Source organism: Ciconia boyciana, chromosome 3, assembly GCF_034638445.1.
Source record: "Ciconia boyciana chromosome 3, ASM3463844v1, whole genome shotgun sequence".
NCBI classification, from domain to species: domain Eukaryota; kingdom Metazoa; phylum Chordata; class Aves; order Ciconiiformes; family Ciconiidae; genus Ciconia; species Ciconia boyciana.
The window spans coordinates 21,430,499-21,443,377 of record NC_132936.1 but is presented as its reverse complement, the minus strand read 5'-3'; the positions used below and the strand labels follow the sequence as shown (position 1 = coordinate 21,443,377).

The 12,879-nt window shown below is 37.5% G+C and overlaps 1 protein-coding gene across 1 annotated transcript in view; it reads left to right on the top strand.

Annotated features, from left to right (window-relative positions):
* Nucleotides 1-780: 780 nt before the first annotated feature.
* TPO (thyroid peroxidase) overlaps nt 781-12,879 on the top strand; it is a 43,993-nt gene continuing 31,894 nt past the window's right edge. The window contains 5 exon segments of the mRNA XM_072857794.1: nt 781-874; nt 1,050-1,100; nt 2,495-2,576; nt 9,322-9,491; nt 12,507-12,639. Coding sequence (XP_072713895.1) covers nt 781-874; nt 1,050-1,100; nt 2,495-2,576; nt 9,322-9,491; nt 12,507-12,639 — 530 coding nt within the window.

Here is a 12,879-nt window from a genome sequence, read left to right as displayed (position 1 = left end):
TAAAAAGAAGGGGTGTTTTCTCATTGAGTTTCTATGGATAATATTGCTTCCTTGAATTTTCAGAGTTGATTTCTTAATTATTAATTTTTTAATGTTGATAGACTATAGAACTAAAAATATTTTAAATCTTTCAATCTCCAGTCAGCATAGTGCATGTGAAAAATGCTACTTCTTGGACAGTTTATATATTTGTACTGCTGTAATAACTATCAGAAAACCAGTGCACTGAAATGGAGAATGTAGATCACATTTGCCATGTGAGCATATTCATTGTGCTGCTTTGATACCGCGGTTATACTCGGATAGGAGTATGGAGGGATTTATGGAGGAGTATGGAGAGCGATGTTATTATTAGCTTGGCCAGTTTCACTATCTTATGTGCAATGACTAATTTACAGTCAAGTCATGTTAGTGCACAGAGAAGTTCAAAATGAATGGTAAAATATTGCTGAATTTCTAATATGTAGGCTAAGTGTACTAATATTGTCAGAACATATTATGTTATAAAATAAAATGGTGTATCTCCTTGTGCTAGAAGTTTCTCAAAATGGAAAAAAGTAATAAAGAAGGAAGGAAAAAAGAGAAAGTGAATTACAGTTATTTCTAAATATTAACATTTTGAACTTCAAAAACATAGTCAAACATGTGGCTACAAATCTAATTTAAATTTTACCATAAGCAGGTAAATTTTACCATATGCAGGAAATTATTTCTAGTATGGTTTATAATTAAAAGATGAAGGTATGTATTTTGTCAACAATTATCTCTTCTTTCTTGTAGATGAAAGTGTTCATTATTTTGGGAATTTCAGCAGCTATAGCCTTCACAGCTGTTTTCTTTTCTTTCCTTCAGATAGGCAAAGATATCCTCTTTGGTAAGTAACCGAAAAAATGCATGTTCTTTTGTTGGCGATTACTGTTAAGCTGAAAATACACTGGCACTGCAGACAGTTTAGCAATGGCAGTTTAGCTTAATCTCTTTTTATGTGCAAAATACACTATCTGACTTCTGTGAGAATTATTCCATGGGTGTTTTCTTTTAAAATGCAGCTTCATAAATTCACAAAGGAAAACTCTGTATGTGTAATGTATCTCAATTGTGTATTCTTTGCCTAGGAGTGATTTTACTTTCTTAGTGACATTCATATGTCAGATGACATGTTTACAAGCATGATTGCTGGGTTTCTTTCCCAGACTGCCAGTCACTATGTTTAGTCATCCTGGGCTGGAGTCAGTTGCCATAGCATGTCCCACCTGGCACCCTGCTGCTGGCCCATGAGGGTGCCCGTCTCCTGTGGGTCCATTCTCTGCTAGCACCCTGTGGATACTGGGGAGATTTTAGAGCATCTCAGATTGCAGTGGTGTCTCTGTTCAAACATTATAATCTTGCCATTTTAAACATCAGAGCTATTTTATTTGCATCTGTTCTATCTAAAGCAGTTAGGTCTAGTAGACTAGTAATATAGCAGCTACTAGATTGAATTTTAAGAGAGTTCTGCAGAGACCAATTTTACATTAAAGTATAGCAAAGATGATGAAGAAACAGGATTTAAAACTTTACATTCTCTTAAATTATATAGCTGTAGACATGATTCATAAGGGATGGTGATATGATTCCTTAAGAAAGTTTTCACCTGAAGTTAGTGTAGAATCACAAATAAAATAAAATTATATCCAAAATAAATTAAACAAAAAAACAATCCCCAAGCTGTTACTTCCAATGGGAAATCTTTTTTTGACCATCACTGTGAAACAGGGGATCAGATTTATTTTCCATAGTGGATTCTCTACTTGGAGCTTCCATATTAATTGTTTGGAAAGACATAGTCTAAAATGAGGTTATATTGTATGTTAGTTAATACAAAATGAATATATATGGACTGTAAATAAATGGAATAGATGGACTGCATATGGTTCTTTTTTATAGTAAGTCTCCTTTGGTCTGATGGGTACAATACAAAATAATGTTTATTACTGCAAGAATAACATTTTTGAAAACACTACATTGGTACCAAAAACATACTTCTCAGTAGAAAAGGAAGAGAGACAATGGAATTCAAGTATAGCAGGTGGATCTTCTCTTTTAGATCAGTTTAATGCAAAGGACAGTTTAATGCAAAATACATATGAAGCCTAAGGAGCATTATTGCATACACAGAACACAACACGTTTCAGCTGGACCTGTTACGTTTGGTACTACATAACGTGTGCAGCTGGATTTATACTGGAAGAAACAGAAGGAAAGTCTAACTCTTCAAGCCTTATAAATTAGGGAATAATTGATTTACTACCCCTACCTTATCTTTCAGAAAGGTTGGAAGCCACAGCATTAGTTTCAGGAACACTAAAATATGGAGATCATTTTAATGGGAAAAAATTACACATACCTTAATATTACAAACCTGTATATTTTGGAAATGTAAATATTTTAATAAATATGTTATTGAATAACATATTCATCTTTCTTTCTTTTTATTTTTTCCCCTGTTGAGAAGAAACTGAAGATAACTGCATTACTGAGGCTATCCAGAAGGGCTCTAGTCTGGTGGATTACGCTGCACATTATACGCTGAAAAGGTAAAAAAAATTAGGGAAGTATCTATTCAGCAAAAAGCTTTCATAACAGAGAAGTTTGAGATCAATCTGTTTCTTTGCGAAAACATGTAATGATAGATTAAGTTTATGATCATCTGAACCAATATAACCTTGTGCATTACCACCGCATAGGTTGCTCTCTTAAAATGTGAGAAAAATAAGAAATATGAAAATAAATAGGAATGTTTTTCCGAGCTAAGTAGCACACCACATTCCATTAACATGTGGCTCAAAAAATTGTAATTTTATGGACATTATGTATTTTTGAACTTTAGTTATGTTTTTTCCAGTGCAGGGTGAGATGGGAACAACTCCTATGGCATCAGTGTCAAAACCCTATTGCCTTAAATGGGACTGTTGAAGTGAATTTCAGATTTCCCCTTCCATCTGAAATAGATGTAATGAAAGGATAAGGGAAAGGAAATAAAAATATTATCTTGAACTGTGGGTAGTGAACAACTTAGGGAAAGCTGCTTTGTGTTTGAGTTATGCTATGAGGGTGGTCTCTTTCTAGGAATGATGAAAGTGCCTCAGGATGACTAGCCATGAGTCTAAAAAATTCAACCATTTTCTGTGTGGCTCTGACTATATTTCTGTGCTATACAAAATTAATTTCTCTCCAATATCTGGAACTCATCAGCTAAGTTTTACAGGGCGCAGTCACCATATTTTTGCTTAGACTTTCCTAAAGGACTTATTTCTGTGTTTTGAAAATGAGTCACAATTTGCAGAGCTCTGGGAGAGATGACTGTTTATATGGACAGAACCTGTCAAGAACTGTGGCTGCTCAGTATGTAGAAACTGAGGTCACTTTCATTTTGTAGTGTTAGTACTTCGGTGACAATCCTGAGGCACTCAAATTTAAAAACATAGGTCTCAACCTTTCAGTGGCTCAGCTGCCTCATGTACCAAATGAACATACTGATGTTTAACTCTCACACAGGATATTGTGGCAATTATTTAGTCAATATTTGCCCAATATATTAAACATGATAAATGCTAAAAGATGCTAAAAGGTAAATGCTTAAAGATGATTTTTTCAGTTCTATTAGGAATAAAACTGAGACCACTTGCTTACCCCAGATGAATCACCAGACCATTAAGCTTCCTTCAAAATATTGTGTACGTGGATATATATGTAGACTCTAAAGAACATTCTTACTCAGAAGTCTTATTATTGGGTTTCCTTTAAAAACCTTTATAAGAATTGCAGATTCACAGCATGGCTGAGGTTGGAAGGGATCTCTGAAGGTCACCTAGTCCAACCCCCCTGCTCAAGCAGGGCCACCCAGAGCTGGTTGCCCATGGCCATGTCCACACAGCTTTTGAGTATCTCCAAAGAGGGAGACTCCACAACATCTCTGGGCAACCTGTGCCAGTGTTCCGTCACCCTCCCAGTAAAAAAGTGTTTCCTGATGTTCAGACAGCACCTTCTGTGTTTCTGTTTGTGCCCATTACCTCTGGTCCTGTCACTCGGCACTGCTGAAAGGAGCCTGGCTTCACCCTTTTTGTACCCTCCCTTCAGGTGTTTATATACATTGATTAGATCCCTCCCTGAGCCTTCTCTTCTCCAGGCTGAACAGCTCTCTCAGTCTTTCCTCATATGTGAGGTGATCCACTAATAATTATAGATATATTGACATATAAATATTACAGAAAAGTCAAACAAATAGGACTTTTTCTCTTCTACGCCCCTCTCGTCCATCCCTTCCCCTGCTATCCCCTCCCTTCTCTTTACTTGCCTTTCTTTCCCTTCCCCTTTTCTTTCCTCTTTTAACAGCAGCAGATGAAAATTAGATCAGTGATTTAAAAGTGTTAAATTAAGTACTTGATCTGATAGACATTGTTGTTAACCTTTGAATTTTTCGTAGGCAGAACATTGCTAGTAACAGCACTCTGGGAACTGGTTAGTCTTTTGCCTGTTTGGGGTTAATCCTGTAAGCAGCCAAAGGCTTGCACTTTCGGCAGAGCATCAAAAGATGTGCATTAGCATCAACACTGAGGCCCATGCTTTCCTGTTTTGTGGAATTAGAGCCACAAGTGTCCGACACCTGCATTAGGAGTTTAAGTCTCATAAGACTATCACTTGTTCTAATGTTAACTCATATAAAATACTTGGTCTTTCGATTTACAAATGATCATTACCAGAAGTGAAAATTGTATTTCTGTTGTGCGCTTTTATATAATTCAATTCATTGTGGCCCAGTGAAGTGGGGCAGTGAGAATTATAAATGTCATTAGGAGACTTCTTCCTGTTTTAATACAGGCTTGTAAATGCACTCTACACCTGCCTCTTAGACGTTAGTCCTGGCCATTTGCAAAGTACAGAGGACTGAACTATTGTCTAATCTGATCATTATATTGAGGAGTGTATGTGTTTAGTTAAATACTTTTGCATTTTCATGTCAGTTTAAAGCTACTAAGGCTTCTTTCCTTTGTAAGTTTAAGAATACTGTATACTTGAATTAAAGCTTTGGTCAGCACATAGGCTAAAAACAAGAAAGGAATGCGTATGACTACATATTTGAGCTTCTGGAAGTTATAGAGGTCACAGTACTGTGAAAACTCACTTCACTTTGGCTTACAAGTAATTGAAGGAAGCTACAGTGCAATATAGATGAACTCAGTGCTGTCTTTGAGACTGAAAAGCCAGTTCTGAGATGAAAAGGCAGCTCCTTTTTCAGGTTAGAATAGGAAAACTCTCAGTTGTTCCATGTACAATAGTCCAATCAGATGTTTGCTGAATTCAAGATCTAGGTGTCTGAACTGCAAACTGAGTCAATATAACTGGATTTCTCCTGAGACCTCAGTTTGACCTTCAATTGTGATTAAAATGGACAAGTATATTTCTTCACCTCAGCTGTTTAATATCATCACTTAAATTCTTGAATTGATGTTTGTGGTTCAGAAATTTAGTTGTGTTAGAAATTACTAGTTGTGTTAGAAATTACTTCCCAGGTTTTAAGGTCAAATAGGTCCCAGTATGGTCCTCATAGTCTGCTGTGCTGTTCATGATTGTCTCCCCTTGCCAAGTGCTTCTCATAACTCATTGCTAGTACCCGCCTGCTATTCCAATTAGCTTCTGGGTTTGTTAGTCTTTAAGGCTAGGTGCTCGTGTTTGTCATTGTAATATAAACAGTCATAATATTATTAACATACACTAGATGGAACACAATGGCATCATCATTAAAATGTATTATTTGTATTACAGTGGCAATGCCAATGGGAATCTAGGCAGTTTGGATAGGGGTCTCTCTCAGAGCCATGTCTCAGAGCCATGTTACCCAGTGGTATGTGCACATACATTGTTAATTTACCACCAGGTGCATTATAAAATACATTTTGAAAGTAGTAGTTGGCTTGCAAGAGTAAACTGTAGTTACAGTAAATCATGTTATAATAACAACCAGTACAAATTATGAGACTTGTACTAGCTTTAAGTAGTGAATCTCAGCACTGCTGGGAGGGCTCCTGATTCCGACTGTACATTCTTTTTATATTCTGCTGAGTCTGCTTTTTCTGGGTCTTAAGGTGTAGAAGAAACTAAAGATAACTCCAGAATGGGCAAGCTGTGCAAAGTGATAGTCTCTTAGGCCTGTGTTGCACACATCTGCAAATGGTCATATATTTCTCCTGTTAGAACTTGGTAATTAACTCAAAGATGAACTAGTTATGTATAAGAGATGTGAATTATGTTGGCAGGTCAGGTGGTGCTAGATATTTGGTTTGAGTGAGCTTTAGGTACAACATATTTTTAGACTCCTGTTTGAACTTACCCTAATAGATTGAAGGTAAGTACAATTCTAATCCAAACACAAGAGTTTTTCTCAGCCTATTTAAAGAAAGAAATTATTGAAATTTCTGAGCATATTTTAACACACATTTTAGCTGAAGGCACAGTGTTCTTAACAGATTAAAAAGTATAGATAACAACCCTAAAAAAAATTCAAGCCTTAACAGCAGATTAAAGATATTTCTCACCATCTTCATTCTGGTAAAATTACTTTTATTTAGTGTATACTACATTTGAACTAGTTTGTTTCATGTTTTTAAAGAATCTAAATTGTAAAACCCACAATTTAAGATGCTTTTTCTGTTGACCCCTATCTATGCCAACTCAAAAGGACCGTCTACAGAAGGGACCATCATGGTATCATCTATATGCACAGGGAAGTGGAAAATAATTTTCAGTGTTCCAGATAAGAAGTTATAGTTGCAGAAACTCACTAAGCATGATCAGTTAGTCAGTGCCAGTCTGGTCTTAAGGCAGACTGGCCATGTACATACACATTACAGGAAAGAAGAAATTATATTATTTATAATTTCATAACTTTATCACTTTATATTCTACACAATGTCACTGTTTTGAGAGATCTCCTGAATGGTGACAAATATCTTGGGCTAGAAATCTCTAAACAAGGTATTCTATAAATGTATTAATTTAAGACAGAAAGAAATCTGACTCAGAATATCTGAAGCTGAAAGAGAAAGTGTGGCTCATACTCTGGACAATTTATTTTAGTTCTTGGTGGGTTTTTTATGTACATATATTTTTAATTATGATCTGTAATGAGACTCAGTAACTGAGAGTCTGTCAAGCATAAAGAACCGTCTGTCCAAACACCATGGTCTGCACTAGGCCTTATATTCTTAAATATGTATGAAAGACACTTCATGTCTGATTTCATGTTCCTAATAATGATGCTATCACGGGTCATTCTATTAGCTTTATAAGGCTATTTCTGCATTCAAAAATATTGAGACAGTTTGTAACTTACACAGTGTTCAGCTTCAGGAGTGTGGGTAAGACCTAGAAGGGACTAGCATGCATACATTGAATAAGGGCAGGGGGTAGAACGGACAGGAAATGTGGCAAACTAATAACTGCTGTGATAATCTTACAGTATCTGTGAGATTACACAAAAGATAGAAAATATCTCAAAATGGAACATGTCTTGCCCTTAAGGGTGATGGTGCTTTGGTTTTGGGGTTTTTTTTGAGTTGTGGGTTATTTTTGATTCTTAGCTCCTAGCTAATTTGTACAAATGTTCTTATTTAACTAATTTGTACAGACATATTTGCCTGTTCCTATGAGATTTTTTTAAAATGAGGCATGACCAATATTATCCTTATGTAAATATTAAAATATTAAACCTGATTTCTTGCATTTAGTCAGAACATCTTTCTTTTATTTTTAACTGGGACACAGTTCAGGACTTCTTTTAATACTCCAGATTCCCCACCAAATTCCTAATTGTCTGTGGAAAACCTGAAAAACGTGGTGCTGAGGAGCAAGATAGCTCTTTTTCACAGTTGCAAGAGTTCTTGAGCTCTGCTCTTGAAAGGGAAGGAATAGTTTCTGTATAAAGAATATATGAGCAGGCTAAGGCTCTTTTGGATCAGTTAAGGACAAATTTAGCATCTAGAAAAACCCTTGGAGTTGTATTTTCTTACTTAATGCTTTTTATGTAAGCATGATTCTAATTTTGCAAACAGAAATTTAACTGTTTGCTTTGCCCAAATCAAAACTGTTGTTTCCATTTTAAACTTGTCTCGTGCTTTAAACAAACCTAAGTGAATATGACAGCACAACATTTTCATGAAAATTGCGTATCCAAATAAATCTGTGCTGCAGAGAATCCCTCAGGGATGTCTGCAACCTATGACCATGTCTGGAAATGGAATAGACTGGCGTGTTTTTTTCTAAGCTGTAGGAGTCAGTTTAGGACTTGGGACTTCCAGCTAAAAAGGAAGTTCTCCCTGACGTACTTTTCTCAAGGTTGCTCTGCAAATAAAAAGACAGTGGTAAGACAGCCCATACTGAGTAAAAAATAAATCTTGCAGTGAATCACAGAACAGTTGAGAGAGATCTGGACACTATCTAGGCCAGTGCTCTGCTCAGAGCAGGGTCAGCTGGAGAAGGTTGTCTGCACTGTCCATCTGGACTTTGGATATCTCCAAAGATGGAGACCCCACAACCTTTCTGGGCAGCTTGTTGCAGTGTCTGACTACCCTCACAGTAAAAAGGATTTTTCTTATATTTAAGTGTTTAACTTTGTGTTACAGAAGTTATCTCATCAAACCTGAGTTCCTTAAAGTTAGAGGTAAGGCCAGGCTGTAAACTAACATATATAGCCATATAACTGTCTAATGAAGCCCTACTAAACTAATTGTTGAAACTCCATGTATAACTAGTCAGTGCAAGGCAGGTGCTTGGACACTTTCTGAGAGGAGACATGTCTCTATCATCAATTGCAGATGGCATCTAGACGACTGTGGGCCAGTTGCTTGACTCCTAGGTGGTAAGGCATTTGTGAATCCACCTGCAATGATTCAGGTGGTCTTTGATGTTACACGAAAGCAAAGCCTACTCACTTAGGTGTGTCTATAGTGGGAGTACTATATTGTGACTATCCTGCACAAGGTCTTCCCAGCCACTTTGTGCTGCAGGTCCTGTCCATCCCAACAGTTTCTGTCTCATCCTGAAGGATTCTCACAAGCTTAACCCTATTGTGTGTGTCCCATGGAAGGGCACTTTCTCTTTCTTTCCAGAATTTTCCTTGCAGAACAAAATCACAAAGTAGTCTTCCCTTCTGCTTTCCCAGCATACCCTTCAATCAAAATATACCTTAAACTTGGAACATATCCAACATAGACAAATACAGCTATGACTAAGTTCTAAAAGGTTATATGTTAAAAACCCTTCTGTATTTTATCTCAATTGTAGAAATATCCAAGGAAGGGGAATAGCAACTCCTACCTTGCTGCTGGCTTTCTCAAAATTTCCTGAGCAAGAGAGTCAAGATATTTCCCAAGCAGCTGAACGAATGGAACTGTCAATTCAAGTGCTGAAACAAAAAGTTTGCCAGAAGCACAAACGTTCATTGCATCCAACTGGTAAATATAGTATATTGACATTGGCAAAACACCCTGTTGATTTCTTGAATGTTGTCTTTTAGATTAAAGTTGGGTTAGCTTCACTTTTGTTTTACCTTCAGCGGGAGTACATATCTTGTCCGTACCCTGGGGCCAGGATGCCCTCTCTTTTGTTCTTAAAAACACCTCACATAGTCACTGTTTTACATTTTTCTTTGCTGGAGTGTGGGCTGTGTTCCTATAGTTGAGGAGAGCAGCACTTTACTATTGGCATCCTGTGAACTCATGACTGTGTATTTGTATTGCCTATAAATCAGCTTGCATATCTTGCAGTCTTGCAAGCTTCTTGTTTGCAGTGAAATATCTATCTTCCCTAGCACTTTGGGTTTAGTGCTTCTGGGGCCTAGAGTCTACAGATAAAGTAATACAATTTCTGTCACTCTATGGCACTGGCATTTTCAAATACACTTCCTCTGGACATTGATGGCCTTATTAATATCCCCCTTTCAAGAAAATACTTTCTTATTTCCAAACCTAATTTTATAATGCATTGCTGTTACACATTTATTTCCACTTTGTTTCTATTTCAACTGTTTTTTTATGTTAGATGGAGAAAGAAAGAGAGATAGTCCAGAAAGTTCGATGATGTATAATTGTCTAAGTAAAGTAAAATTCTTGTTGCCGTTAATTAGAGATTAATTTCAAGATGTCTGTCTGGTGTGTGGAAGGCTCAAAAATTCAGAAGCATTGACTTTTTTTCTGTAATTTAATCCTGTCACTTAGAGCACCATGAACTGGAGAATTATAATTTGTATTCTCTGTCTTAGTATTATAACATGACATTATTTTTCAAGATATGGAAGCATTAGAGTGCTGTAGACAAACATAAAGGTCCACAGTTATTTTATTAGTATTTTTTTCCCTTGCTGGCTTACTAAATTAATGGGACATTTGTAGAACTAAAAATACTTCTATAGCTAAACGTGTGTATGTGTGCATGTGTTTATATATACACAGACGCTCACACACAGAGATACAATTATTTTTCTGCTGGTGCAGTTTCAAAAGAAATCGAATTTCTAAACCGTAGAACAAGTGCACAAAATTCTTGTTAATTTTCAAAACTGAAACAACTTTGATGGAAGGTGAATGGACGCTATACAGTCTATGTGCATGACAAAGAGTAGTTTTACGTGAATTAAAGAACTAAATTGACTTTAAAGAAAACATGTGAGTCAATACCTAGGCAGCACAGATAACGGGGAACTGGGCTCTGAGCATAACTTTGAACCTGAACTAACATGGAAATACAGCCATATCCACAAATTTGGCATGAGTAGCTAGTACATAATGACAAGGTTACATAGCCAGTCTAACAGCCCATTCTCTCTCTGTTCTCACCCCTACCTTGCACAGGTTCTAGCTGCTGAGCAGAACATTTTTTGAGCTGATTTGGCTCTTGAACTTTTTTTGTTTTGTTGTGGTTTAACCCCAGCCAGCAGCTAAGCACCACACAGCCACCCATTCACTCCCCCCCCACTGGGATGAGAGAGAGAATTGGAAGGGTAAAAGTAAGAAAACTCGTGGGTTGAGATAAGAACAGTTTAATAACAGAAATAAAATAAAATAAAATAAAATAAAATAAAATAAAATAAAATAAAATCATAATAATAAATGAATTGAAAATGAAAACAACGAGAGAGAGAGAGAGAGAAAGAGAGAGAGAAGAATAAAACCCAGGGGAAAAAAAAGCGATGCAACCACTCACCACCCACTGACCAATGCCCAGCCAGTCCCCGAGCAGCAATTGCTGCCCCATGGCCAACTCCCCCCCAGTTTCTATACTGAGCATGACGTCATATGGTATGGAATAGCCCTTTGGCCAGTTTGGGTCAGCTGTCCTGGCTGTGCCCCCTCCCAGCTTCTCATGCACCTGGCAGAGCATGGGAAGCTGAAAAGTCCTTGACCAGTGTAAACATTACTTAGCAACAACTAAAATATCAGTGTGTTATCAACATTATTCTCATCCTAAATCCAAAACACAGCACTATACCAGCTGCTAGGAAGAAAATTAACTCTATCCCAGCTGAAACCAGGACATGTTTGTTTTTGTGGCTTACTTTTTTGGCTCGATCAATGGACTAAAGCAGCTTAGTTGAGAGTTGGATGGGCAGACCTGAGAGGTGATGGGACTGGGTGACCTGCAGTAGCCAGTGGGGAGACAAGGGCAAGAGTTAGATGCTGCCTCTACCATTTTCTTTCAGCACGTGATGGTTAGTCAGTTTGAATGGCAAGAGTTCTCTGTGTTCAGGAAGGATATTGCTCCTCTTTCATGTGTACTTCTACCTCCAACCAGCCATACGTGTATTTACACACATGCGTGGCTGAGAGAGGGTGCCAGCTCTCTGGAGCTTACACAACAATGTGACTTTGTCCCTTGTCAGGTGGGATGCTCGCTGGGAGACCCATCTGGGATCATGTTGCAAAGATATTAATAATATGCTGTCTACTGGTATATAGCTCCCTGATTTTATCTAGCTTCCAAATTCCAGCTAATAATTCTGAGCCTCTTCCACTCCAGAATTATATAGTCAGCTGTAGTGTCTTTAAATTTCTGCATCTTTCCAGCCCCGCATTTTTCCTCTTTGGTATATACTTCTGGTCTTGAATGGCATTTTTTACACCTTTGTCACAAACACAGGGGCCAGACAAGCAATGTGACTACAATACAGGGAAAGAAGGAAGCAGAGAGCAGATTAAAGAAGGAGAAAAAGGAGCAGGTCAACCTCAGTTCTCAGCTATGGCTGGACTACTTCCTTCTCATTCTCTACGCATCAGATAATAAAACCAGCTCTTCCCTTTCACCCTCTATCTCCTCTAAGTCCCTGAGACTGCCTCCTGCAGCACTTGTCACTAAGTGCTCTTTCCTAGGAAGAAGAGAGGGGATGCTGTAGTTGTAGCTGACAATAATGCCTTTTCTCCTGTAGCAGCTATATAGCAATAGAGCAAATTGCTTGTTTGGGTTCTTCCTTTCAGATCTTTTATCAGCTGATCTGCTCACTATGATTGCTAACCTTTCTGGATGTCTGCCTTATATGTTGCCTCCAAAATGTCCAAACAATTGCTTAGTTAATAAATATCGACTCATCACTGGTGCGTGCAATAACAGGTATGTATGATAAGAATCGTGCCCTGAAAAATCCTTCTTTCTTATTCTTTAAACTCAAGAAGCTATGTTTACTTTTTCCTAGCAAAATTGGGGAGGATGACCTTAATCAGCTAACTTTGGCATCAACGTGTCTCTAAATGAGGTGCCTCTGAAAGCTCCCGGGGAAGAACTTCTTCATCTAAACTTTGGTACACTAATTTTTGCAGACAGTGTCTCCCTATGAAGGCTTCTAAGATTATA